The sequence below is a fragment of the Salvelinus namaycush genome, chromosome 23 (genome assembly GCF_016432855.1).
Source record: "Salvelinus namaycush isolate Seneca chromosome 23, SaNama_1.0, whole genome shotgun sequence".
In the NCBI taxonomy this organism is placed as follows: domain Eukaryota; kingdom Metazoa; phylum Chordata; class Actinopteri; order Salmoniformes; family Salmonidae; genus Salvelinus; species Salvelinus namaycush.
Genome location: NC_052329.1, coordinates 43,261,597 through 43,287,688, shown reverse-complemented (window position 1 = coordinate 43,287,688; position 26,092 = coordinate 43,261,597). Strand labels below are relative to the sequence as shown.

General features: G+C 42.2%; 1 protein-coding gene across 2 annotated transcripts; it reads right to left on the bottom strand.

Moving 5' to 3' along the window:
- Positions 1-359: 359 nt before the first annotated feature.
- Positions 360-24,802, bottom strand: LOC120018460 (ATP-binding cassette sub-family F member 3-like). Of its 2 annotated transcripts, XM_038961680.1 has the most exons (21): positions 24,697-24,802; positions 16,216-16,363; positions 15,797-15,873; positions 15,500-15,555; positions 15,257-15,354; positions 10,668-10,790; positions 9,886-10,152; positions 9,644-9,724; positions 7,489-7,548; positions 7,342-7,398; positions 7,101-7,123; positions 6,913-6,968; positions 6,063-6,263; positions 5,744-5,820; positions 5,444-5,488; positions 5,213-5,345; positions 4,725-4,813; positions 4,524-4,615; positions 3,742-3,874; positions 2,207-2,294; positions 360-1,982 (listed from the first exon to the last, which is right to left on the bottom strand). In XM_038961680.1, the coding sequence occupies exons 1-21, from the start codon at positions 24,767-24,769 to the stop codon at positions 1,824-1,826; spliced, it is 2,136 nt and encodes a 711-aa protein (XP_038817608.1). In that variant the 5' UTR covers positions 24,770-24,802; the 3' UTR covers positions 360-1,823. The 2 variants fall into 2 exon arrangements, with proteins under 2 accessions (XP_038817608.1, XP_038817607.1); XM_038961679.1 differs by lacking the exon at positions 15,500-15,555 and having other exon boundaries at positions 15,257-15,434.
- Positions 24,803-26,092: the final 1,290 nt, after the last annotated feature.

The window sequence follows — 26,092 nt, the reverse complement described above, 5'->3', positions numbered from 1 at the left end:
TCCGGTTCCCAAAACGAATGCAATCACTTTTTAAATAAACCCCCCGTGTCAAGTAACTGACGATCTCCTTTTTACAGGTACACCAATCTGTAGAGAGCATTGAAGTAATCGACTAAAATAAATTAATCTTGACAAGTCTGTAGGGAACCATATTCACATGCGCGCACAGTCCACACCTTCTAGAACTCAAATTGTGATTGATTATGCATCTGTTTAGAATGGTCACAAAACATTATTTGAGTGTTTGTCGTTTGGTAGATCTTCTCTAGATTGTTATGGATACAGGTTCCATTTTGTCTGAATAATAAAGTAATGTTGCATGGTGTTAGTTGAACCATAGAGTAGATCATCAGACCTGGTGGATGGATTATTAAAGCTGTTTTATTAGTATGGTGTTATGATTGAATAGTTCTTAAAACACCTATTTATAAGTTAGCAAAATAACAGGAGGATTAAAAAATATATATATATATTCTGAATTTCTCTAAGATAAATAAACTGGGTGGTTTGAGCCCTGAATAGCTTAGTCGTATGGATATGACAGACTGTAGCATGGGTTTGACAAAACATTTATTTTAACTGCTCTAATTATGTTGGTAACCAGTTTATAATAGCAATAAGGCACCAAGGGTTTGTGATATATGGCCAATATACCACGGCTAAGGGCTGTGTGCGCGTAACAACAGCCCTTAGTTGTGGTAAATTGGCCATATACCACACCCCCTTGGGCATTATTGCATAAATAGTTTACTTGGTTGTAGATTCTGGGGAAGAAGCAGCAGTGAGACCTGGAGCCAGCTGCAGTTGCTGTAGAAATCGTTGTTTTTGTGCTGGTGGTTTCCCATGCTGACACAGATATGGATGTTTCCAGGATTGTGTTCATTAGGGCACGTAACAGGAAAGGTTTTGCAACAGAAAATGAGAATTTCTTATTGGACAAGTCCATGTAATCTCTCCCTGTTTCAGACTGTTTTATTTAGTTTGGTGCCTAATGAACAAGACCAGGGGTGTCTGAAATGACAATTTTGTCTAGTTCCCAAAATACTACACTATGTTGGGAACAGGGAGTCATTTCAGCTTCACCCCGGGTTCCACTGACTAAAGAGATGCTCCCTCTCAAGAACACACATGTTCAGGAGAAAAATCAATCCATATGCACTTAAAATGTATCCTCACTCTCTCCCACCCAATCACATAAAACACATGCACACATATTCGACACAGATTAAGAAATCGAGAATTTTTGTTAATTTTCTGATGTACATATTCGGCCCTTAACTGATATTACTCAGAGCTAAAAGGATGTAGCGTTATTCCAAGATGGTTGCCCACATGGGGTTAACAGTTAGAGGGTACAGCACCCCCACCTTCACATGATGGAATATCCTCCTTGTTAAGTGAACCAAACCAGCCCCAACTATTATGATCAGGAAGGTTGGGAGTGGGGAGGCCAGAGCAGTTTGAGTATACAGAGTGCACGCACAATTGACATTCCATTTGGACAGAGTTTGCACTCCATGTAGCCTAAAACCTGCCTGCTTCAGGACAATAGACAAGAGTATGTCACTTTGAACTGCCGGGCTGAGCTAAATGACAAACAAAACACAAACGGTGGTGTGGGGGAGCAGAGAGGATGATGGGAAAGCAGCCGGTAAAACTCAGTTCTCCCTCTGAGGATGATGATTGGCAGTCGGGGAATGGAGAGTGGGGGGCCTTTAGGTTATTGGGGGTTGAAGTCAGTTGGTAACTTGGCATGTCTGTCACAGTTGGCGTAATGGGCAAGTTGTCTGGGGTGGTAGGTTTTGGAAAGTCCTTCCTCCCCCTCACAGGTAGCCCTCCTTGCGGAACTGTTCCTGCAAGATATCCCGGTACTCGTCAAAGCCCCCCTCCACTCGCCGCACGTTCCCGTGCTCACAGACCCACAGCTCTCTGCACACCATCCGGATCAGACGCTCGTCGTGAGAAACAAGGACCACCCCACCCTGAGGAGAGGATAGAGTTTTAAAAAAGGGTATATACGCACATTAAAACTTCAAGTGTTCAAGTGCTATCACTTACATTGATTGTTAGACAAAATAAGCTTGTAGTGGCTGTTTAAAGAAAACCGATTTCATAGGTTTTCTCCAGATTTACTCTATTGATTAACATTGTGAGATAAATAAAAAGGACATTTTTCTCAGCGACTTAGTTTATTTAACAAGCTTACTTTGAATTTGTTGAGCGCCTTCGCTAGAGCCTCGATCGTTTCCATGTCCAGGTGATTGGTCGGCTCGTCAAGGATATAGAAGTTTGGGCTGAGAGAGAAAACGTGCATAAGAGATAAAATATGCTGCAAGCAGCAATATAACAGAATGCGGGTTTATGAGCAGGCTGAAAGAGACGGCTGCATTGAAGCAATATACATCCTTGTACATGGAACAATTCAAAATACTATGTGCAAGTGTTCACTAAATATAATAAATGATTTATAGCGTCATGAAATGGCTGTTTGACGTAGCAATTATTCCTTTGCAAACTTTGTTGGGACTAACAAACACTGTAAATCGCCAAATCTCTCGACCTTATTTGAAGAATCTCTTTTTAGCATTAGCATAAATGCTAGCTGTTGGAGGTTCACAACTGAATTACTTGCTGTTTCCATGTTCTTTTTTTTGTATTAACACTTCCTACTAGTGTCGGCAAGAGCCTTAATCAGTTTCAAGGTGATACAGCGAAGACAAGTTATTCATCTTTTTTACAAAGTTGCCATTTTCTCTTCCATCTTTTGACGTAACGCTTCTCTCAAACTTAGTAAAGACATACATTCTGAGTTTCTAGTCAAGTCAACCGGATATATGGTTCATGAGAAGATTTGAGTTGGAAAATTCAATATGGCGGACTTCATGGGTCCTTGAAGCAAATTTGTTCCTTATGAGAAACACTGATATACCAAATTCCGTGGTTATACGTCAAACAGGGTGGTGGGGCTGAGCATTAGACTCTGAATACAACGCCACCTAGTAGTAGTGGTTTTGATATACATTGATATTGCCAGTCTACATGTTTTGACCAATCGGGCATTGAGCTATTCTGACGAGCTATTCCAACAATATTATTAGGGGTGCTTCGCTACCAGCAACCCTAATAATAAATTCTGCGACGGATTATAACCATCTCATCAATAGGATCTTGACACTTCTCAAAATTAATAGCGTTTTCATGTCCCCTCCAGTTCTGTTCCAATTGTTATTACTTCTCAAACTGAATAGCGTTCTCTCATGTCCCCTCTCCAGTTCTGTTCCTAGTGTTATCAGGGCAGTTTGACAGATGTCCAGTATATTTCTTACTTACAAGGTAAGTTGGTTTGAAACAAATTATCATTTACAGCAACGACCTGGGGATGAGTTACAGGGGAGATGAGAGGTTGAACAAGCCAACTGGAAGCTGGGGATGATGCTTAGGTGGCCGTGGTGGATAAGGGGCCATTAGGGAATTTAAGCCGGACACCGGGGTTATCACCACAACTCTTGCAACAACTACCATGGGTTCTTGAAAAGACCACAGAGACGGTTTAACATCGGAAGGATAGAGAAATGTAATCCCATTATTAGACATCATGGTCAAGTTGTATACTGCTTGTACAAGGACGTTTTTCCCAACTCAACTAAACCCAGTTTACTACCATAAAATGACTATTTGACATTGTGAGAGATCATGTGTGAAATATTGGGTTCATGAAGTGTAATAATAAAAAGGCATTACCAAGGCATGGTCATCTGAGCGAAGGCCACCCGGCTCTTCTGCCCTCCTGACAGACTGGCCACCGGCCGAGTTGCCAGCTCACCGGTTATCCCATAACCACCCAGTTGGTGCCTGTACTCCTCCTCGTTACGACCTGGGAGGGAGGGACGAGGAGAGAGCGAGAGAAAAAAAAAGGGGTTACAAATTACAAAGATTGCAGGCTATAGATGGGTTGGTTGTTAAGCAACATTGGCCCAAACAGACAAGGTTGTCTTAGATTGTTGCCAGCACGTAAAATATATTTAGTCTCCAATGTTTATTGAAAACAAATACATTTGCACAATGCGCTCTTGTTGTCTCTCTAATAAATCTTTACAGTTGTTGGTTAGCTAGCTAGCAAATTTGAGTCATATTAGCATATAGTGACAGTCAAAACACCTCAAGAACAAGATAAAACTAGCTGAAACGAGCTACCTACGATTCCTCACATGACAGCTTCATGTCATTGTTGCTAGCTATCTGGCCATCCAGAATCACAGCACACTGCTTTTTGCACCATTGAAGCGTGTGCATTGTTTTTGTGACGTTGTCAGCTAAGCCATCTACAGGGATCCGTAACAACCACCAGGGTCGTGTTCATTAGGGTAGGCAACAAAAAAAACAGGGCATTTCTTATTGGACCAAGTCCAGGTAGCCCATCTCTGTTCCAATCGGTTTCCTTTGCATTTGGTGCCTAATGAACAAAGCCCAGGCTTTGATAATGATCAGTATTGGTATGTTTTGGTGGTGGTGGTGGTGGTCACCTGGGAATTTGTTGAGTAACAGCTCAATTGAACACACGTTGAGGTCCAGTTGATCCACGTGGTGTTGACTGAAATAACCGATCTTCAGGTTCCTGAGCGAGAAAGGGAAATAAAGCTGTCATTTACTTCCCTGCACGCACACCCACCGAGACACACACTAGCAGCAGAGGAACATGGCTGACGTCAAGCATGGAACCTCACCGATGGGCGTGTCTGATGCCATTGACAGGCGTTAACTCTCCCATCAGTAGCTTGAGCATGGTGGATTTACCCGCCCCGTTCTCACCCACCTGAGAGACAGAGAGAGACAAGAGACCGACTGTAGGTACTACTTTAGCAGTTGGAAGGTTGCACAGAGCATCGTCTGTGGAAGTGTGTCACAGATTTAAAGTACAATATTAATGGATGCACAATATATTAGTGACCATATTGACCCGATGTGGGGAAAAAGGCAGATATGTTCTTACTAGCCTTATGAACATAGAAACTTGTTTGCAGTTCAGATATGTGCTAGGATGATTAAAAATGGCCATAAAATGAAAAAATATCTGAATCAGTCGATATCGCAAAGAAAATATTGGATATTTGCATCAGCCCAGAATTATCACATCGGTGCATCCCTAACTATTAGCAGTGCATGTGATTTAGATCTGGTCATCAGGATTGAGAGCAGTGTGATTAATACGTACGATGCAGATGCGAGACTCCAGGTCTGCAGACACAGACAGCTGTGTGAAGAGGCGCTGGTCAGTGTTATAGTAGAACTCCACCTCATCCAACTGGAGCACCGGGGGAGACAGCTTCTCAAAGTTATCAGGGAACCTGTGGACAGACGCACGCACACACACACACGTTAGCGCTCAGATTAATATGAGAATTGAAACCTGACTTCATTTGGGACAGGAGGAGCGGTCTCTTACTTTAAGGTGACTTCGGTTTCCTTCTCCAGGGGTTTGAGTTCAGGCCTGCAGGAGACAAGAGAAGAGCAGCGAGGGAATGGATAACGGATGACAACAACAGATATTCTTTAATTCTTTACAATGACCATTCCGCTGTGCACAGGCAAACAAACACGCAGAGGTCATGATGCATGTGCAAGATGGAAGTTATCCTTTACAATGAATTGGACTTTCAGGCTGTAATTCCCAGGGAGCACTACGTGAGAGAAAGCAGGGTGGGGCGCATGTTAACATCTTATTTTGAAATATATGGTTACTCACAGTTTTTCTAAGAGCTTCAGTTTGCTCTGCACCTGTGCCGCTCTGTTGGCGTTGTATCTGAACCGGTCGATGAACACCTGTGACAGAGGAAAGTAATCAATCCACGATTATAATATAGTAATAAGACACTATAATATATATTCTAATAAGTATTTAGCAGGATGTTGATAAGTTAGGCATATCAAGATCTAAAGCAAACAAACACTAATCAGCAAAGATAAATGCTTAGAAGGTGCATTGTTATTACACTTGCCATAGGCCTTTCAGTTTATCTGTATGTAAGCAGGACTGTGTGTGTAAGCCAGTGTGGGTTCCTAACCTGGATGTGCTCTCTGTACTGAAACTGGGCCTCGTACTCCCTCTGCTGGTTCTTCAGGCGGTCCTCTTTGGTCTTGACAAAGTTCTCGTAGTCGCCGCGGTAACTCTCCAGCCGCTGCGAGTGCAGGTGGACGATGTCAGTCACCACGGCGTTGAGGAAGTTCCGGTCGTGGGACACCACCAGGATGGTGGTCTGCCAGGTCTGTGGGGGGTGGAGGAGTTAAACAGGCCATATGGACGTTGAACTTGTTGCTCATGCTTTAATCTCTCCATCCTCCCAAAGTGTGCATTCGTTCACTTCCATTCACTGATCAAAAGAAAATAAGTGGTATAAGAAATATGGTGGTAACTCCACCGAGCCAATGCCTCCACCAATCCAATGTCTTTAGATTTGTAGGAAGTATTGAACGAGTGCACACCATTTCATAAGTGGTGAAAGAAAACAATCCATTTGAAGCTAACTATGTATGCGTCACTGATGGGTGTGTCCCTTCCTGCCAATTTAGCGGAGCCTCTTTTTTATTGTTGCCGGACCCCTTTTTGGCTCAAGAGGACCCCCAGAGGCAGAAGTTGACAGCAAAGTAGAATTACCCACCACAATCTAGCAATGCAAAATTCCATATGTTCCTATTCTCTACCCTTCTCCCTGAAATGTCCACTCATTCACACCCCTTGCCTTGGACTGGTGTAAGAAATATGACGGAAAGTCCCTCTAGTCCACGCATGCCCATGCTTTCACCAAGCCAATGCTTTTAAATACTGTAGTGAGAATGTGCACACTTTGGGGAGAAGGGAACCGAATTGGATTTGGCATGCAATGTTAAGTGTGTCGGTAAGCAGGAGTAACCTACCTGCAGGTAATTCTCCAGCCAAAGAATGGCTCGGACATCCAACATGTTGGTGGGCTCTGAGAAACAAACAGACAGAAAGACAGAGACAGACAGTCAGTCAAAAGGGCGTTTTGCACTGACTATTGGACACCGTCAAACTGTTCAAAGATACTCAATACAAAAATACTTAATGTGGTTTAATCACTCACCATCAAGTAACAAAAGATCAGGCCTAAACAAATGAAAAATACACACATTATTTGGAGAGTTGAAGCTAGCCTTACAATATTTAGCAGAGCCACACCAATTGATGGTGTTTAAATTGAGATTCAGGAAACAGCTCATAAGAGCGTTATAAATGTACATCAATATTCTAATATAATCTCTGTCCTTGTATTTTAATTGGGTAGACTGTCCTTTGGATAAAAGAAGTGACAAGGAGAAACTCACTTGGCAAAGAGAGCTCTAGCCAGAGCTAATCTCATCCGCCAACCTCCAGAAAACTCCCTGTGGAGAACACCGAGATCAGTTAATCACATCTGCGCGTGCGTGCACACACACACACACACACACACACACACACACACGGTAACTTACTTGGTTGTCTGCGTTTGCATTTTAGGAGAAAAACCTAAACCACATAGGATGATTGAAGCTCTGTGTAAGAGAAAGAGAGAAAAATCGAACAATCATTAAATCAGAAAACGCATACACCCTGGCTACAATTCTACTGCACAGTCATCTGTTTTAGAAACACCATTGGCAATATGTATGAATATAAATGCACTGCTAATAGTGATGCACCGATATGACATTTTGGGCCGATACCAATATTTTCCTTCCCAAAAATCCCCCGATAGTTAATGAAGACAAATGTGGCTGTCTGTTGAATTGATGGTCTATAAATTGAGATATTCCTTGCCAAAAAACCCCGATCCAGATATTTTCCTTGCCAAAAAAAACCCCCAATACCGATATTTTCCTTGCCAAAAAACCCCGATACCGATATGTTACATTTTTGCGGCCTTTTAAGCATTCCAGTACAGTTAAATAGTTAACACACACACACGGACGCAGCGGTCTAAGGCACTGCATCTCAGTGCAAGAGGCGTCACTACAGTCCTGGTTCAGATCCAGGCTGCATCACATCCAGCCGTGACTGATTGGCCCAGCGTCGTCCGGGCCGTCATTGTAAATAAGAATTTGTTCTTTATTTAACTAGGCAAGTTAGTTAAGGTTACACACAGACCACACTGACCAAAAAGTTATTTTGTTGGCATTTACATATATGTCTCAATTACCAGTAAAAGATCATCAAAACCTATTTCTTTCACTTACTTGCTGTGCTGTTTCGTTGTTCAGTCATTTCATTCTCAACCAGGATTTCTTTGCGTGTCAAAAAATGTACTATTTAACACGGTCAAATAAGCTTGTTGACCAATCAAGACCTGAATATGACTGCACGTCACATAAGACAGTTCTTATTTGATTAATGGTGGTCGGACCCATCTATGTTAAGCTAGCCACAATAAGGATTAGCCACACTAGTGGACTTTGCAGTTAGCCTTCAAAATAAAAGTTTAGCATAAGTTTACTATTTGTATTAATTGAATTTCACTTTTATTTTGACGGCAAACCGCAAATTCCACTTTTGTGCCTAATCCTTATTGTGGATAGCTTCACAACACAAAGCTAGCTGGCTGCTTATAACGTTAGCTTTGGGCAATTTTCATGATCTGAAGTTCAATTTCAATAGGCGAACAACAAGTGGCAACCTAGCTAATACTTACTCACAAGGATTCCTAAACCATTGCTAAGAATAATAAAAATGACTGCAGTTTCTACTGATCATTATTTTCAGGCTGGTTGTATTGGTGCTAGCTAGGTACAAAGCTAAAGCTAGCTACCCCAGAAGTTGCTGTCGAACAAATTATGCTTTATTACCAACGCGATATTGTAAACACATCGTTCGTGGCCGGTGTTTGCAGACTTTTTTTTGTACAGCTTTGACAGTGCTACTGTATCTTTTTTGAAACAAAGATTCAAACGGTGTCCCACAGTATGTATGTCGTGAAGCTAATAGCAGTAACGCTATTACTGTAGGTAGGGCGACATCTGAAAAATAGCGGTGCTTGACCAGTTGGCGAAAGCCAACCATCACCCACGACAGAGAACGGTTGATTGTCAAGGGCAATGAATTCCATTATCTTGGCTTTAATGGATTTTGCCTTTGAGTTGTCTCGCTGAATTGTTCATACTCTTACAAATGACTGCTCGACTTGTTGACTGCTCAATCCACACAGCAGACATTTGTGGGCTAGATATGGAATGCTATGTGGTAGTGGTGGAGTAGGGGCCTGAGGGCACACAGTGCGTTGTGAAATCGGTGAATGTATTGTAATCTTTTAAAATTGTATAAACTGCCTTAATTTTGCTCGACCCCAGGAAAAGTAATAAATACAAATACACAGCAGACATTGTGGCTAGGTTAGGAATGCTGTGTTGCATGTGTAGCGCAAAATTTGATGTGGCGTTATTACGTCATGTACCTACGTTATATAGGTACGCACGGTAGCTTTGACATCGGTTTCTAACGTCGCCGTTAAACTAGTCGTCGGCCAATACCGATGTTGGCATTTTTAGCTAATATCGTGCGATTCCGATATGTTCAGCGATATATCGTGCATCCCTAACTAATGTAACAAACACAGATATGATATTATGTACAGACATGCTAAGTGTGGCTCTTTACCGGGCAGGTGCCTTGTCTGCTTCAATCTCCTCCAGTTTAGCATAGATCTCCGACAGTCGAATAGTCTCCATTCCTTCAGCTCTAAAATGGAATAGAATAAACTGCAAGTTTAGTGACTGTTGCAGTTTCAAATCTAAAATTCCTGCAACAATAACATTTAAGTCTGCCAGTATTGCCTCCTTCCAATATGAGCCGTCCGTTGCCAACTTCGGGGAGAATTTGGGCAAGTAAGACTGACTTACGTTCCGTTGGCTATGCGCGCATTGAGCAGGCGTTCCTCTGTCAGGAGCCCCTCCCGGACCGTGTCGCTCTCCAGCACGCTCTGAAGCGCCCCTGTTTCGTCTCCAGCGACCTCCTGCTCCACGTGCAGGATTGTGATGTGGGCAGGGACACGCAGGCTGCGGCTCGCCAGCATTTTTAGCAGCGTGGTCTTCCCCAGGCCGTTGCGGCCAATCAGGCCGTAGCGGCGACCTGTTGACAGAGACAGCTCCGCCCCCTGCAGCAAAGACCTGGAAATACAGAGCGAGAGAGAGAGACAAGTTGCTTGCATATTGCTTTATGGTAGAGACTAAGAAATGTCTCCGTCTCTCTCCTACTCTTTGTCTCTCTAGTATTAACTAAGAAATTACATAAAATTGTAATTACGCAGTAATAACTTTTGATTTACTCAGTTTGTAATTAATTTAAACAAGCACTGCTACTCACCATGTGATATCAGGTAGTTGTGTTGAATTCTTAAGTCATTTGCAGAAAGTAACAACCATAACCACACCAATGCCTTTTAAATGCAAGGTAAATACCGGTGGAAACGGTGTCCAGCTAACAACATTGCATGATGCTAATTAGAATGAATCACCTGCTCCAGTGCTGGATACAGTAGGAGAAAGCGTAAGTATGGTTTCATACCAAATGACACCTTAATCCCTATATGGCGCACTACTATACTTTTGGCCCTTGTCAAAAGAAGTGCACTTAATAGGGATGGGGTGCCATTTGGGACGAAGCCTAAGGGTTAAACACTCACCTCTCGCCAAACGACACATCAAAGTTCTCGATGCGGATATCGTAGCTGCGATTCTTCCCGGACAAGTCGACGCGACTGTCTTTCTTGCTACTGGCCTGGCTGGCTGATGCCTCCTCCAGTACCCTGAGACAAACAGAGACAGAGGGGATAAGGACAGAGTGAGACAAACACAGAGGGACACAAAGAGATAGACAAAGGGAGAGAAATAGAAGTACAGAGAGCAAATACAGAGCAAGAAAGTGTAAGAGGGAGAGAGAGGTGAAACCAAACTTCATCACACATTGGTGAATGGAAAAGTGTATTTTGCTATCGCAATACCAAACCAATGATCAGTGGTGTAAAGTACTTAAGTAAACATACTTTCAAGTACTACTTAAGTCGTTTTGGGGCAACTGTACTTTATTTACACACACACACTACCAGTCAAAAGTTGACACACCTACTCAATCCAGGGTTTTTATTTGTACTATTTTCTACATTGTAGAATAATTCTACAATTTCTACATTGTAGAATAATAGTAACCAAAACAGTATTAAACAATTTATATTCTTCAAAGTAGCCACTCTTTGCCTTGATGACAGCTTTGCACTCTTGGCATTCTCTCAACCAGCTTCACGAGGTAGTCAGCTGGAATGCATTTCAATTAACAGGTGTGCCTTGTTAAAAAAGTTACTTTGCTGAATTTCTTTCTTTTTTAATGGGTTTGAGCCAATCAGTTGTGTTGTGACAAGCTAGGGGTGGTATACAGAAGAAAGCCCTATTTGGTAAAAGACCAAGTCCATATTATGGCAAGAAAAGCCCAAATAAGCAAAGAAAAACGACAGTCCATCATTACTTTAAGACATGAAGGTCAGTCAATCCGGAAAATGTCAAGAACAGTCTCAAAAAACCATCAAGCGCTACGATGAAACTGGCTCTCATGAGGACCGCCACAGAAAAGGAAGACCCAGAGTTCATTAGAGTTACCAGTCTCAGAAATTGCAGCCCAAATAAATGCTTCTGAGTTCAAGTAACAGACACATCTCAACATCAACTGTTCAGAGGACACTGAGTGAATCAGGCCTTCATGGTTGAATTGCTGCAAAGAAAACACTACTAAAAAGGACACCAATAAGAAGAGACTTACGTCAAGAAACACAAGCAATGGCCATTAGACCGGTGAAAACCTGTCCTTTGGTCTGATGAGTGTGGTGGAATTAAGATTTCTTCAAAACAATCAAACTTTATTATTTAATTAGTGCAGTAATGGAGCTGGTCGGTAATCACCCCTGTAGGTGATCACTGAGAACTCAACCAGCTGGTTTGAGCCACAACATTTTATATCAAAGTCCATCCTCCTTCAGTCTACATGACACACAACAGATGTATGGAATGGGTCATGGTTAAGATTTGTATGAAAGATATTTATAATTCACTGCAGACAGTACCTGCTGTAAAAACGGTTGTCATTGTGTAGAGACCAGTGTCTGGCCACCCAACTCCATACTGGAGCCATCTCCCCCTGGTACCCCAGTACAGAAACATGAACTCATGCTCTGGAATGCGGTATCCCCAAAGACATGGTAAATCTTCGAGGCCCATCCTCAGTAGAACACACACACAGATGAGCATTCTAAAAAAAAAAATGTATTGTTTCATAAAACAGCCTTTTGATGCAACAGCAGCAGCATTATACGAGTCCAAATTTGAGATTTTTGGTTCCAGCTGGCATGTCTTTGTGAGACGCTGAATAGGTGAATGGATGATCTCCGTATGTGTAGGCACGAAGGTGGTGGTGTGTGGGGGCTTTGCTGGTGACAATGTGTGATTTATTTAGAATTCAAGGCACACTTAACCAGCATGGCTACCACAGCATTCTGCAGTGATACGCCATCCCATCTGGTTTGCGCTTAGTGGGACTATAAGCGGATAAAGAACCAAAACACCTCCAGGTTGTGTAAGGGCTATTTGACCAAGAAGGAGAGTGATGGTGCTGCATCAGGTGACCTGGCCTCCACAATCACCCAACCTCAACCCAATTGAGATGGTTTGGGATGAGTTGGACTGTAGAGTGAAGGAAAAGCAGCCAACAAGTGCTCAGCATATGGGGGGGGAACTCCTTCAAGACTGTTGGAAAAGCATTCCAGGTGAAGCTGGTTGAGAAAATGCCAAGAGTGTGAAACGCTGTCAAGGCAAAGGGTGGCTACTTTGAAGAATCTAAAATATATTTTGAATGAGTAGGTGTGTCCAAACTTGACTGGTATTGTACATACACATTTTTTGTACATTCCACAAAACAAAAAACGTATACATACGAACGACAACTTACAGACACATACAATGACTACATCTCTTCTGCCCAGACCCGCATGCTCACCCCCCCATCCCTATTGCCTGCATTATTGTGTCACTTGGCCTTAAATTATACCAACTTGTTTTCTCAGTCGCACATGCTATTTCAATATTTAAATAAGAAATCATTAGATGTTTTCCATTGTGTCAATGATGATTGACGTCTATGTTTTTAGTAACCTTATTTTTTTCTTCTCAGTGATGAGAAAATAATCGTGCATCTCACTACCTCCCCTGAATGTAATGTCTTGAAATATGCAGAGAGATGGATTAAAAGTACATTCACATAGTAATATTTCTGACAGCCAACTTTCAAGCTCCGCTCACAACTTTCAAACTTAATAGCATTCCCAGAAAGCATGGATTATTGAGTCATTATTAGTTTTACACAGAGACCGGACTCTGCTGTTGTGCTGTAGAATGTGAACTTTGTCTCATATAATATATTCTATACATTAGTTTATACTGGATGAATTTAGTTAGTTATGCTCCAACTTCCACTCCATTTTGTACTAACATCAGATCTTTTTCAATCTTGGTTCCAATCATTTCAATTTTTTTCTAATAGGTTGTCAGTTGGATATGATCTCTGCAAGGTTTAGCATATCTTCCCTATCATATGAACATCCTTTACTTACTCAAATAAGATTACCTCAAGGTTGTACTGATGTCCAAAAGATTTCAAATTGAAATTTCGTGATGCAACTAAAGTTTCATGTATTCCAAACTATCTACACTGAACAAAAATATTTTAAAAAACACAACATGCAACAATTTCAAACATTTTTACAGAATTAGAATTGATAAGGAAATCAGTCATTTGAAATAAATTCATTAGGCCATAATCTATGGATTTCCCATGACTGGGCAGGGGCGCAGCCACGGGTGGGCATAGGCCCATCCACTGGGGAGCCAGGCCCTACCAATCAGAATACATTTTTCCCCAAGAAAGGGCTTTAGAAATACTCCTCAGCACCCCCACCCTATCCCGCAGGTGAAGAAGCCAGATATAGAGATCGTGTGCTGGCATGGTTACACGTGGTCTGCGGTTGTGAGGCCGGTTGGACATACTGCAAAATACTCTGAAACGACGTTGAAGGAAGCTTATGGTAGAGAAATGAACATTCAATTATCTGGCAACTGCTCTAGTGGACATCCCTGCAGTCAGCATGCCAATTGCACGCTCCCTCAAAACTTGAGACATCTGTGGCACTGTGTTGTGTGACAAAACTGCACATTTTAGGGAGGCCTTTTATTGTCCCCGGCACAAGATGCACCCGTGTAATGATCATGTTTAATCAGCTTCTTGATATGCCACACCTGCCAGATGGATTATCTTGGCAAAGGAGAAATGCTCACTAACAGGGATGTAAACAAATTTGTACGCAACATAAAAAAATAACCTTTTAGTGGCTATGGAAAATATTTCTGAGATGTATTATTTCAGCTCATGAAACCAACACTTTACATGTTACTTTTATATTTTTGTTCAGTCCCCAAAATTACTTTTTACATTTTGGCATGGAAATAAATGTATCTCCTGTTACAAAGTAATTTACGGTTTCTATTCCTTCGGTTTTGCATGTGAACAAATTTAAAATCGATGAATTCTGAAAAGCGATCCAAGGATTATTCCATAAAGTTCTGTTTCTGGTTCTTGTAAAATAGGTTTCATTTTCTACCATATCGTTATAGTATTCTTAATTAAGAAGTTGTTACTGTTCTTTTTCCTTTTTTACTATTTATATATTTCACAACTTTTACTTTATTACATTCCTAAAGACAATAATGTACTTTTTACTGCATACGTTTTCCCTAACACCCAAAAGTACTCGTTACATTTTGAATGCAAAGCAGGACAAGAAAATGGTCTAACTCACACTTCAAGAGAACATCCCTGGTCATCCCTACTGCCTCTGATCTGGCAGACTTACGAAACACAAATGCTTCATTTGTAAATGGTGTCTGAGTGTTGGTGTATCCCTGTCTATCTGTAAAAATAATTTAATGTGCCATCTGGTTTGCTTAATATAAAGGAATTTAACATACCTACTTTTACTTTTGATACTTCAGTATATTTAAAACCAAATACTTTTACTCAAGTAGTATTTTACTGGGTGACTTTTACTTGAGTCATTTTCTATTAAGGTATCTTTACTTTTAGTCCGATATGACAATTGGGTACTTTTTCCAACACTGCCAATGATAAACTGTTTGCATAGTCTTTGGGTGTAGATGAAAAGCATATGAAACTCACAGTGGATTAGTTGTTTTTTGCGAATCACGTTCATTTCTCCTCCCTTGTTTTTGCTTCAGCTTGGCTTCGGCCTTCTCTAGCTTCCTCGCATCCACAGTCTGAGGTGGTGTGTGTGTGGAAGAAGACAAAGTGGATGAAGTTGACAGGAGAATAGCATAGCTACAGGGCTGACTCGAGCCTTCGACAAAAAACATAATACACAAGAAGTTACAACGCAACAAAAATGATTCTAAAATACTTTACTGTATTCTGGCCCCTCTTCATCATCCAGATCCCTTGGACATCGTTAGTGGCAGATACTGAGACGAGAAGGGAAAGACAGAAGGAGTGGAATGAGACGCAACGATAAGTCAGAGTATATTAAAAAGACATGGGAGAGGTGGTAGAAAGGGAAGAGAAAATAGGAAGTACGAGCAGTAGAGGACGGGAAAAAAGACTAGAAACAGATTACATATCAACAGGCTACCAAAATGAATATCAAACATGGACCGTAAAGCTGACAGAGGAATACCTAAGTCCCCCTGCAGACAAGGGACTCACCACACTCTGCAGATATCTGAGACAACCGCACCGGAGCGTCGAGCAGCACCTGCTTTGAAGCGGCATGGCCGTTACTCCTGATGGAAAAGACGAGTATATTTTTGATGAGTCAGCAAGCGGAAATACATAAAATATTAGCTTTTGGTGTGTGACAATTAGTCTTTGTGTTGTATGCTGGTTGTGAAAATCTCCACCGGCACAGCCAGAAGAGGACTGGCCACCCCTCATAGCCTGGTTCCTCTCTAGGTTTCTTCCTAGGTTCTGGCCTTTCTAGGGAGTTTTTCCTAGCCACCGTGCTTCTACACCTGCATTGCTTGCTGTTTGTGATTTTAGGCTGGGTTTCTGTACAGCACTTTGATATATCAGCTGATGTAAGAAGGGCTTGTGTGTGTGTGTGTGTGTGTGTGTGTTGCACTTACAGTTTAAGAGTGTTGAACATCTGCTGACAGATGTCCCGAATGTCATCCTCGTTTTTACAGTCAGACGACGACCCCTGCAACAGCCCTCCAATCGCATCATACACCTCCTCTCCATCCTCAAACTCCACCCCTCCACAGTCCAACACACCTATCACAGAGGAATGCCACAGGCTAGAAATCAGGGGTGCATTTAGAAGGATGCAGCTTTTAGAACCTTCAGATAGAGAAATGCTAATCATGTGGCCCTCTGAAATGTAGAGTAAGGAAACACGTTGGCTCCATTCATTCATTCTCTCCAATTTTGTGGTATCCAATTGGTAGTTAGTCTTCTCTCATCGCTGCAACTCCCGTATGGACTTGGGAGAGGCGAAGGTCGAGAGCCGTGCGTCCTCCGAAACATGACGCAACCAAGCCGCACTGCTTCTTGACAATGACCGCTTAACCCGGAAGCCAGCCACACCAATGTGTCGGAGGAAACACTGTACACCTGGTGACTGTGTCAGCGTGCATGTGCCCGGCACGCCACAGGAGTCGCTAGTGCACGATGGGACAAGGACATCCCTGCCAGCCAAACCCTCCCCTAACCCGGATGATGCTGGGCCAATTGTGCGCCACCCCGTGGGTCTCGCCGGTCGCGGCCAGTTGCGACAGAGCCTGGACTCAAACCAGGATATCTAGTGGCACAACTAGCAACTGCGATGCAGTGCCTTAGAAATCTCATGAAGTGGTGCAGTGGTCTAACAGCAACTTTCAGCTACTGAACATGGCTCAGGATCAATCTTACTTTGTCTGAGAATCTATAGGTAACACACTGAGGGACACAACACAAAATGTTATCATGAAGCAGTCTTCTAAGCAGCTAGACGTAGCCTGGTTCCAGATCTGTTTGTGCTCTTGACAACTCCATGCGCTGGTGTACCAAGATATTTGGTGTCCATTACTGGGGGTTACAAGAAAGCCCCATACAAACCACAGGCATAGATTTTTCACCTCAAGTATGTTAGAAATGTCAGTTTCTGGGAAAAGGCATTTCCTAGATGCTCTCTTCGTTCTCGAGTCGGTGAAAAAAGTATCACCAAAAACAGGTTAGTTAAATTCATGGCGGCAGTTTCTATGGTTATAAGCATTGGCTTGTGAAACTACTTCTAACTTCCTTCATACTGTACAAAGAGACACAAAAATGGTATCCACGACTCCATCTGACTCCGGGGAAGTAGATAAAGTAGGGCCCTATGATTTCCGTGGTGTGGAAAATGAGGACGGAATTGCGGAATTTGGTAATAAAGATGGAATCAACAGTAAAACGTGGATTATTGTTGAATTTTCCATAATTAGTCTGAAATGTATTAATAATCACAAGTAGGCTTAATGTTTGTAGTAACCAGCCAAGTCGTCAAAAAAAACTAAAATTCTACCCTAACCCCTAAATTCAGAGCAGAGCAATACCCAAAGGACTATTATGAGTCAGGCGATAAGCTGTTTTGCAAATTCTGTCAACATACTATTGATTGGACCCGTAAAAATATGTGTTATGACCACTTAAAGTCTAAAGCCCATGTGAAGAACAAGGAAAAGCACTGTGTTAGCCAGAGCAAGCCCTTTTTAAAACAGCCATTACCAGCCGATTCAAGACGAGAATTTAGTCAGGACTTTGTGACTGTGGGCGCCGAGTCTGACATCCCCTTAGAAAAGCGAAGAAAGCTACGGCCGTTTCTAGTGAAGCATTGCAAACAGGGAGGAGCATTGCCCGAAAATGAGAGCAGCCTCCGTCAAACTCACCTGCCCCGTGTGTTCGACCAACATACGACTGCCGTTCGACAGAAGATCAGTGGGAAGAAGTTTGCGGTGGTCATTGACGAGACAAGACGCAAGGGATTGCAGCGTTCTAAACATCGTCATTGGTGAGTTGAACTTAACCTATTAATATACAGTTGCAATAACCTACATTTACATTCTGCAATGTGAATTGTCCACATGCAAATTGTGTTATTCCAAACGACGAGCTATCGCTGTGAAATACAGGGATGCATAATGTCAGCAGCTGTCTGCCTCTCCATCTAGCTAACCATCTCTGTATCTATATTGCGTTAAAACACTTTATTTAAATAACACTTGGTCACAATATTATTTTAGGTTAAAACATAATTAAAGTCGTTCTTTATCTTTCAGTGCAGGTGTTGAAAACCAGTACTTTCTAGCAGATGTCATTTTCATGGACAGATGCGACTACTCAAAGTTTTCCCAAGCTATACTAGCCTCCCTCCACAGCAACGATCTGAACCTGAATGATGCCTGGGCAGTGGTCACAGATAATGCCTCCTACTGCCTGAAGACATACAAGGAGGTTCTGAAAGGAGTGATGCCCAACAGTTTCAATGTAACCGGTCTCTGCAATGTCATCAATCTGGTGGGTGAGACCTGGCAGCACTACAAATACTTCTCTGAAGTTGCATCACTTGTGACATAGATGAGATCTGTCTTCTTCAAGAAGCCTGCCAGAAAGAGAAGATGGGTGGGCTTCCACATTATGAAGGCGTTTGTGCAGGCCAAGGATCCTCCTGAAGTTGTGAGCTCCAGATGGAATAGCTGGATTGAGGCAGTGAAGTACCATGCAGAGCATGTTCATCTATACAGAGAGTTTTTGTTGGCAGAAGAGTCAGCACCCCAGGCAGTCACAAACATCCTCAGCCAGCTGGAAACAGAAGAGAAGGTGCAGGCCTTCACTGTTAAGCTAACCTTCCTCTCGGACAGCTGCTCCAAACTGAAGACAGCTCTGTCAATCCTGGAAGGAACCCACCTTCCCACAGCAGTTTCTGCTTACAATGTCATGGAGGATTTTTACACACAACTCGGTGGTACCGTTCTATAAGCGTGTGGCCTATCACTTCTTGGCTGAGCCGTTGTTGCTTCTAGACGTTTCCACTTAACAACAGCACTTAGAGTTGACTGGGACAGCTCTAGCAGATTAGAAATTTGACTAAATGACTTGATGGAAATGTGGCATCCTTTGACGGTGCCACGTTGTCAGTAAAGCCATTCTACTGCCAATGTTTGTTTATGGAGATTGCATGGCTGTGTGCTCAATTTTATACACCTGTCAGCAACGGGTGTGGCTGAAATAGCCAAATACACCACTTTGAAGGCGTGTCCACATTAGAGGTCGACCGATTAATCGGAATGGCCGATTAATTAGGGCCGATTTCTTTTTTTTTTTTACACCTTTATTTAACTAGGCAAGTCAGTTAAGAACACATTCTTATTTTCAATGACGGCCTAGGAACGGTGGGTTAACTGCCTTGTTCAGGGACAGAACGACAGATTTTTACCTTGTCAGCTCAGGGATTCAATCTTGCAACCTTACGGTTAACTAGTCCAACGCTCTAACCACCTGCCTCACGAGGAGCCTGCCTGTTACGCGAATGCAGTAAGAAGCCAAGGTAAGTTGCTAGCTAGCATTAAACTTATCTTATAAAAAACAATCAATCAATCATAATCAGTAGTTATAACTACACATGGTCGATCATATTACTAGTTTATCTTGCGTGTCCTGCGTTGCATATAATCGATGCAGTGCACATTTGCGAAAAAGGACGGTCGTTGCTCCAATGTGTACCTAACCATAAACATCAATGCCTTTCTTAAAATCAATACACAGAAGTATATATTTTTAAACCTGCATATTTAGCTAAAAGAAATCCAGGTTAGCAGGCAATATTAACCAGGTGAAATTGTGTAACTTCTCTTGCGTTCATTGCACGTAGAGTCAGGGTATATTCAACAATTTGGGCCACCTGACTCTCTGCGAACTAATTTGCCAGAATTTTACGTAATTATGACATAACATTGAAGGTTGTGCAATGTAACAGGAATATTTAGACTTATGGATGCCACCCGTTAGATAAAATACAGAACGGTTCCGTATTTCACTGAAAGAATAAACATTTTGTTTTCGAGATGATAGTTTCCGGATTCGACCATATTAATGACCCAAGGCTCGTATTTCTGTGTGTTATTATGTTATAATTAAGTCTATGATTTGATAAAGCAGTCTGACTGAGCGATGGTGGGCACCAGCAGGCTCGTAAGCATTAATTCAAACAGCACTTTCGTGCGTTTTGCCAGCAGCTCTTTGCAATGCTTCAAGCATTGCGCTGTTTATGACTTCAAGCCTATCAACTCCTGAGATTAGGCTGGTGTAACTGATGTGAAATGGCTAGCTAGTTAGCGGGGTGCGCGCTAATAGCGTTTCAAACGTCACTCGCTCTGAGACTTGGAGTAGTTGTTCCTCTTGCTCCGCAAGGGCCGCGGCTTTTGTGGAGCGATGGGTAACAATGCTTCGAGGGTGGCTGTTGTCCATGTGTTCCTGGTTCGAGCCCAGGTAGGAGCGAGGAGAGGCATGGAAGCTATACTGTTACACTGGCAATACTAAAGTGCCTATAAGAACATCCAATAGTCAAAGGTATATGAAATACAAATCGTGTAGAGAGAAATAGTCCTATAATTCCTATAATAACTACAACCTAAAACTTCTGACCTGGGAATATTGAAGACTCATGTTAAAAGGAACCACCAGCTTTCTTACATGGCACATATTGCACTTTTACTTTCTTCTCCAACACTTTGTTTTTGCATTATTTAAACCAAATTAAACATGTTTCATTATTTATTTGAGGCTAAATTGATTTTATTGATGTATTATATTAAGTTAAAATAAGTGTTTATTCAGTATTGTTGTAATTGTCATTATTACAAATAAATAAAAGAAATCGGCCGATTAATCGGTATCCGCCTTTTTTTGGTCCTCCAATAAATCGGTATCGGCGTTGAAAAATCATAATCGGTCGACCTCTAGTCCACATACACAGAGCATTCGGAAAGTATTCAGATACATTACAGCCTTTTTCTAAAATTAAAATTCCTCAATCTACACACAAAACCCCACAATGACACCGCAAAAAGAGGTTAAGAGATTTGTGTAAATTTATTAAAAATACAAATCAGAAATACCTTTTTTTAAATAAGTATTCAGACTCTTTGCTATGAGACTAATTGAGCTCAGGTGCAACCCGTTTCCATTGATCATCCTTGAGATGTTTCTACAACTTGATGAGTCCACCTGTGGTAAAATCAATTGATTGATTTGGAAAGGCACACACCTGTCTATATAAGATCCCACAGTTGACCTGAAAGTCAGAGCAAAAACAAAGCCATGAGGCCGAAGGAATTGTACGTAGAGCTCCGAGACTGGATTGTGTCGAGGCACAGATATGGGGAAGGGCACCAAAAAAATTCTGCAGCATTTAAGGTCCCCAAGAACACAGTGGCCTCCATTATTCTTAAATGGAAGAAGTTGGTACCACCAAGACTTTTCCTAGAGCTGGCCCACTGGCCAGCCTGAACAAACTGGGGAGAAGGGCCTTGGTCAGGGAGGTGACAAAGAACCCAATGGTCACTCTGACAGCGCTCTAGAGTTCCTCTGTGGAGATGGGAGAATCTTCCAGAAGGACAACCATCTCTGCAGCACTCCACCAATAAGGCCTTTATGGTGGAGTGGCCAGACGGAAGCCACTCAAAAGTAAAAGAAACATGACAGCCCACTTGGGAGTCTAAAAGGCACCTAAATGACTCTCATACCATGAGAAACAAGATTCTCTAGTCTGATGAAACCAAGATTGAACTCTTTGGTCTGAATGCCAACATCACATCTGGAGGAAACCTAGCACCATTCCTATGGTGAAGTGTGGTGGTTGCAGCATAATGTCGTGGGGATGTTTTTCAGAGCCCGGACTTCAACCCGATCGAACATCTCTGGAGAGACCTGAAAATAGCTGTGCAGCGACACTCCCCATTCAACCTGACCGAGCTTGAGAGGATCTGCAAAGAAGAATGGGAGAAACTCCCCAAATACAGGTGTGCCAAGCTTGAAGCTTCATACCCAAGAAGAACCGAAGCTGTAATCGCTGCCAAAGGTGCTTCAACAATGCACCGAGTTAAGGGTCTAAATACATATATAATGTGATATTTCTGTTTTTTTTTGTCATTATGGGGTATTGTGTGTAGATTGAGGGGCCTCCGGAGGCGCCGCAATTGTCATAAACGCCATTTGGAGCCAGCAACCAGATTTTTGGATTAAGCATTAATTGGCTTTTAGTCTAGATTAGTTCACGGAGATAGGGGCATATTTATTTTTATTTCAACCTTTATTTAACTGGGCAAGTTATTAAAAACAAATTCTTATTTTACAATGACGGCCAAACCCTCCCCTAACCCGGATGACGCTGGGCCAATTAAACGCACTATTGGAATCTCGATTGCGGCCGGTTGTGATCGAACCAGGATCTGTAGTGACACCTCTAGCATTGAGATCCAGTGCATTAGACCGCTGCGCCACTCGGGAGACACCAGTCGAAAGTTTGGACTTGGCCTGCAAGTGTATACTCGTCAGACGTCATGATACGTCATCAGTAGAGTCCACCAAATTTGAGGACTGAGGGGGGGATATGGTGTGTCTTAAGTGTTTGGACCGCACCCCATGACGTCTGACGAGTATTCACTTGCGGGGCGAGGAAGGAAGTAATTATTTTTAAATGGACCACCCTTGCCCGGACATTTGTCACTGTTAATCCCGCGATGATTGTGTTTTCAGCCACAGGTAACGTAAACTCACGTAAACTCGTACATCGCCTTGGTCCGTACAATTGCCCTTATTTTAGCACCCCTAAACGTAATACTTCCAGATCAATTGTAATGTCAATACCATTGTAAAGCACAATTTCTCCCCTTTCCAACAGAATAAATTACATGACCTAAACACTGCCCGTTTCTGCATAATTCAAGCAGGCAATGAGCGCCGTCGGGTCTTTTTAAAAATGGAGGGTGGGGAAGCGAAACTAATGCGCGAGAGTGAGAAGGACAGATGTCGTGTGGGAAAATTTATTTTTTCACTCGATCTGTCCAACTTATCACCTTATCGCCTCTAAAATGTAAATAAAACACTATAAAGAGTTTATATAATGTGTCAATACATAACTATTTGAAGGTTTGTATCGAAATTGAATCTGTTTTTTAGGGCGGTGCTAAAGTGATCTTAGAAGTAAACAGCGGCTTTGAGAATGATGATCGCATGCAATGAAGACGCAAAAAATTACTAGGTATCCCCCCTTACCCCGTCACTGTCCATTTCTTGTTTTTAAACGATGAGAGAAGTGCTACACCAGGTGGAGAGAGATTGTAAGACAGAAATTGTTGCTTCATGCGTACGTTATGCTTCATGCGTACGTTACGACATGACACGTCTAGATGTAACGGAGGGTCCGTTTTTTCAACTTTTCTCCAATAGGATAGAGCCATTACCATGTCGATCAACGCTTGAATAGAAACCTAGTTCACGCCCCCGATTTTGAGATCAACACAGTCCCATTAGTTTTCTTTGTAGCCTCGTTTGAATGTTGCGGTTGCGCACATTTGTACGGAATTGGGTGAGTTTACGTTAGCTTGTGTGAGCTTTATGTGCGCTACAGTCAATTATGATTTAATGTCTACTTATATTAACTATATAATTATTAATATACGCCTACTGTATGATAGCTAGCAAATTAATTAGCTAACTAACGTTAGCCTGCCTAACTACTCCTGAGGAAGGAAAATATTTTATTTCTACAATTTCCAAAAGCTAACCAAACATTACTTTTATGGGACGTTTGTGCATTAGTTGTACAATTTCTAACTTATTTACATTCGTTTTTACTTACACTTGTATGTTGACTACATATTGATGTTGGTTTTATGTTTGGCAGAATTTTCTTAGCGGATGTACAATCATCGCGAATTGAATTATGGGGCGTTTCAGGCCCCGAGGTTAACATAATTGTACACTCGCAAACTCCATTAAAAACGAGGGCTGAGCGGCTTACGTTGCAAACTTACCTTGCTTGGCTAATCATTTGAACCGACGACATATGGCCGCGGGGATTCCCCCAAGGTGCTGAGGGCCGTCTACTTTGAGTTTGAAACGCAGTCCGGGTTCGTATCCAAACCCCCAACCTCCCCACACACTGATAGATTACGCGTTCACTTCCCTGAGCCCACCCCTCTCCTTGTTCAGGTTGTTTTAACTCCAGTTTTGTTTTGCGACTTTGGGCCCATGAAAATCGCAATATTACTAAGTCCATTGTATTATTATTGCCGGTAAACGTACACATTAGCAACTAGTTGGCTATTAATTGAAGGCAATAAATTGGCTAGCCTAGGTCATCTGGTTAGTGGTTCAAATAGGCCGATTATTAGCTAACTACCGGCATGTTAGGTGTTGGCTAACGTTAGATAGTCTCCCCCTTGACTGTGCCTCAATGCTGTGTTGCACGGCTATGCTAGCTAACGTTACTTCACGTGGCAAAGAAGCCACCAGCCACTCATCTAGCCGGTGGCATTTTAAAGTGTACGAGATCCACACACCATCTCCATTAATTTACAGTCTCTTACCCGTGATATATTCGAACACTTCGGTGTCAATTTCGGGAAACTCGCTCTTCAGAATATCCACGTATGTCGCCATGATACACCGGCTCTTCCACAAGAACAGCGCATGTGCCCACAATATGCGACAAGGCATGTCCTCAAACTATGCATCATGGGTATTGTAGTATTTTTTTTAAATGCGATTTTATTATCTCAGCTTTACCTCCCTCCACCTCTAATTTGTGTTTGGTTCAATCAACCTCTCATGTAATGACGTCAAAGATCACTATAACTTAATCAATATAGATCACAGCCCGTCGTTTCGAATGGAAACAAATGAGTCATAGCTAGCTAATGAGTCATAGCTAGCTAGCGTTCTAACATTATTTTGCATAAATCCTTTAGGGAACGCCTACTTTGTGAAGCGTTCCATCTTCTCCCACTACCGGCTATTGGGTAGTGAGTAAAAACTTCAGATGGATGCTTCACATTTATACATCCGGTGAAATATCTGTCTAATTGTTATATCTGTGATGACATTACATTCACCAAAATAAGAGTTGTTGTTTTGTGCTGTTATTGTATCCCACGATTAAATCGGGAGGGAACTGTGGAACTGTCTCCATCGATTACGTTATTACTTTCATGCGTTGGTCACACGCAATATCTAAAACGTGGACCGATTTGGCGGAACTAGGGTGAATGATTCTATTTGTCATAGATGACTTAGCTGGCAACGTCACGAAAACGATGCCCACGCTTCAATGGGGAAGAAGTCCATGAATTGTGATTCTGAATCGCCAGATAGCTACCAACAATGACGAGAAACTGCCATGTGGGGAATCATAGTGACTCGTTTCAGACAGTTTAATCTTGTCATTGATACCATGTTTTGTTTAGACTGATTTCAGGTCAATGCTAATACTTCTCAAATTTGCTACCTAGCTAAACAACAACTGTAACGATGTATTTGAGATATGTGCTCCTTGTGCAAATGTATTTGTTTTAATAAATGTTTGATGCAAAATATAGTTATCCTTCTTTAAAAATTGGATTGGCGGATTGCATCCAACGTTTAAGGTGCATACAGCGCCACCTACTGTACTGGAGTGTGAGGCCAGTCACAGCCTACCTCATTAAATTCTCTTAATTTGTCCTGTTCCTCTAAGAAAGTGAAATAGAGCAGTAGGCACCACTTCCCTCCCCCCACTACACCACCCAATCTCTCAAATCCTTTCACACAATCTCTCCCTATCTAGGCCATACTGTTCACAAAATATCAACACATGCTCCACCGTTTCCACCACTAAACACTCATCACACAGACCTGTTTCATGTCTCCCTGTCATACACAACGAGGCATTCAAACCTGTGTGCCCAAACTGTAGTCTACTCCACATAACTTGCTCTCTCCTACATC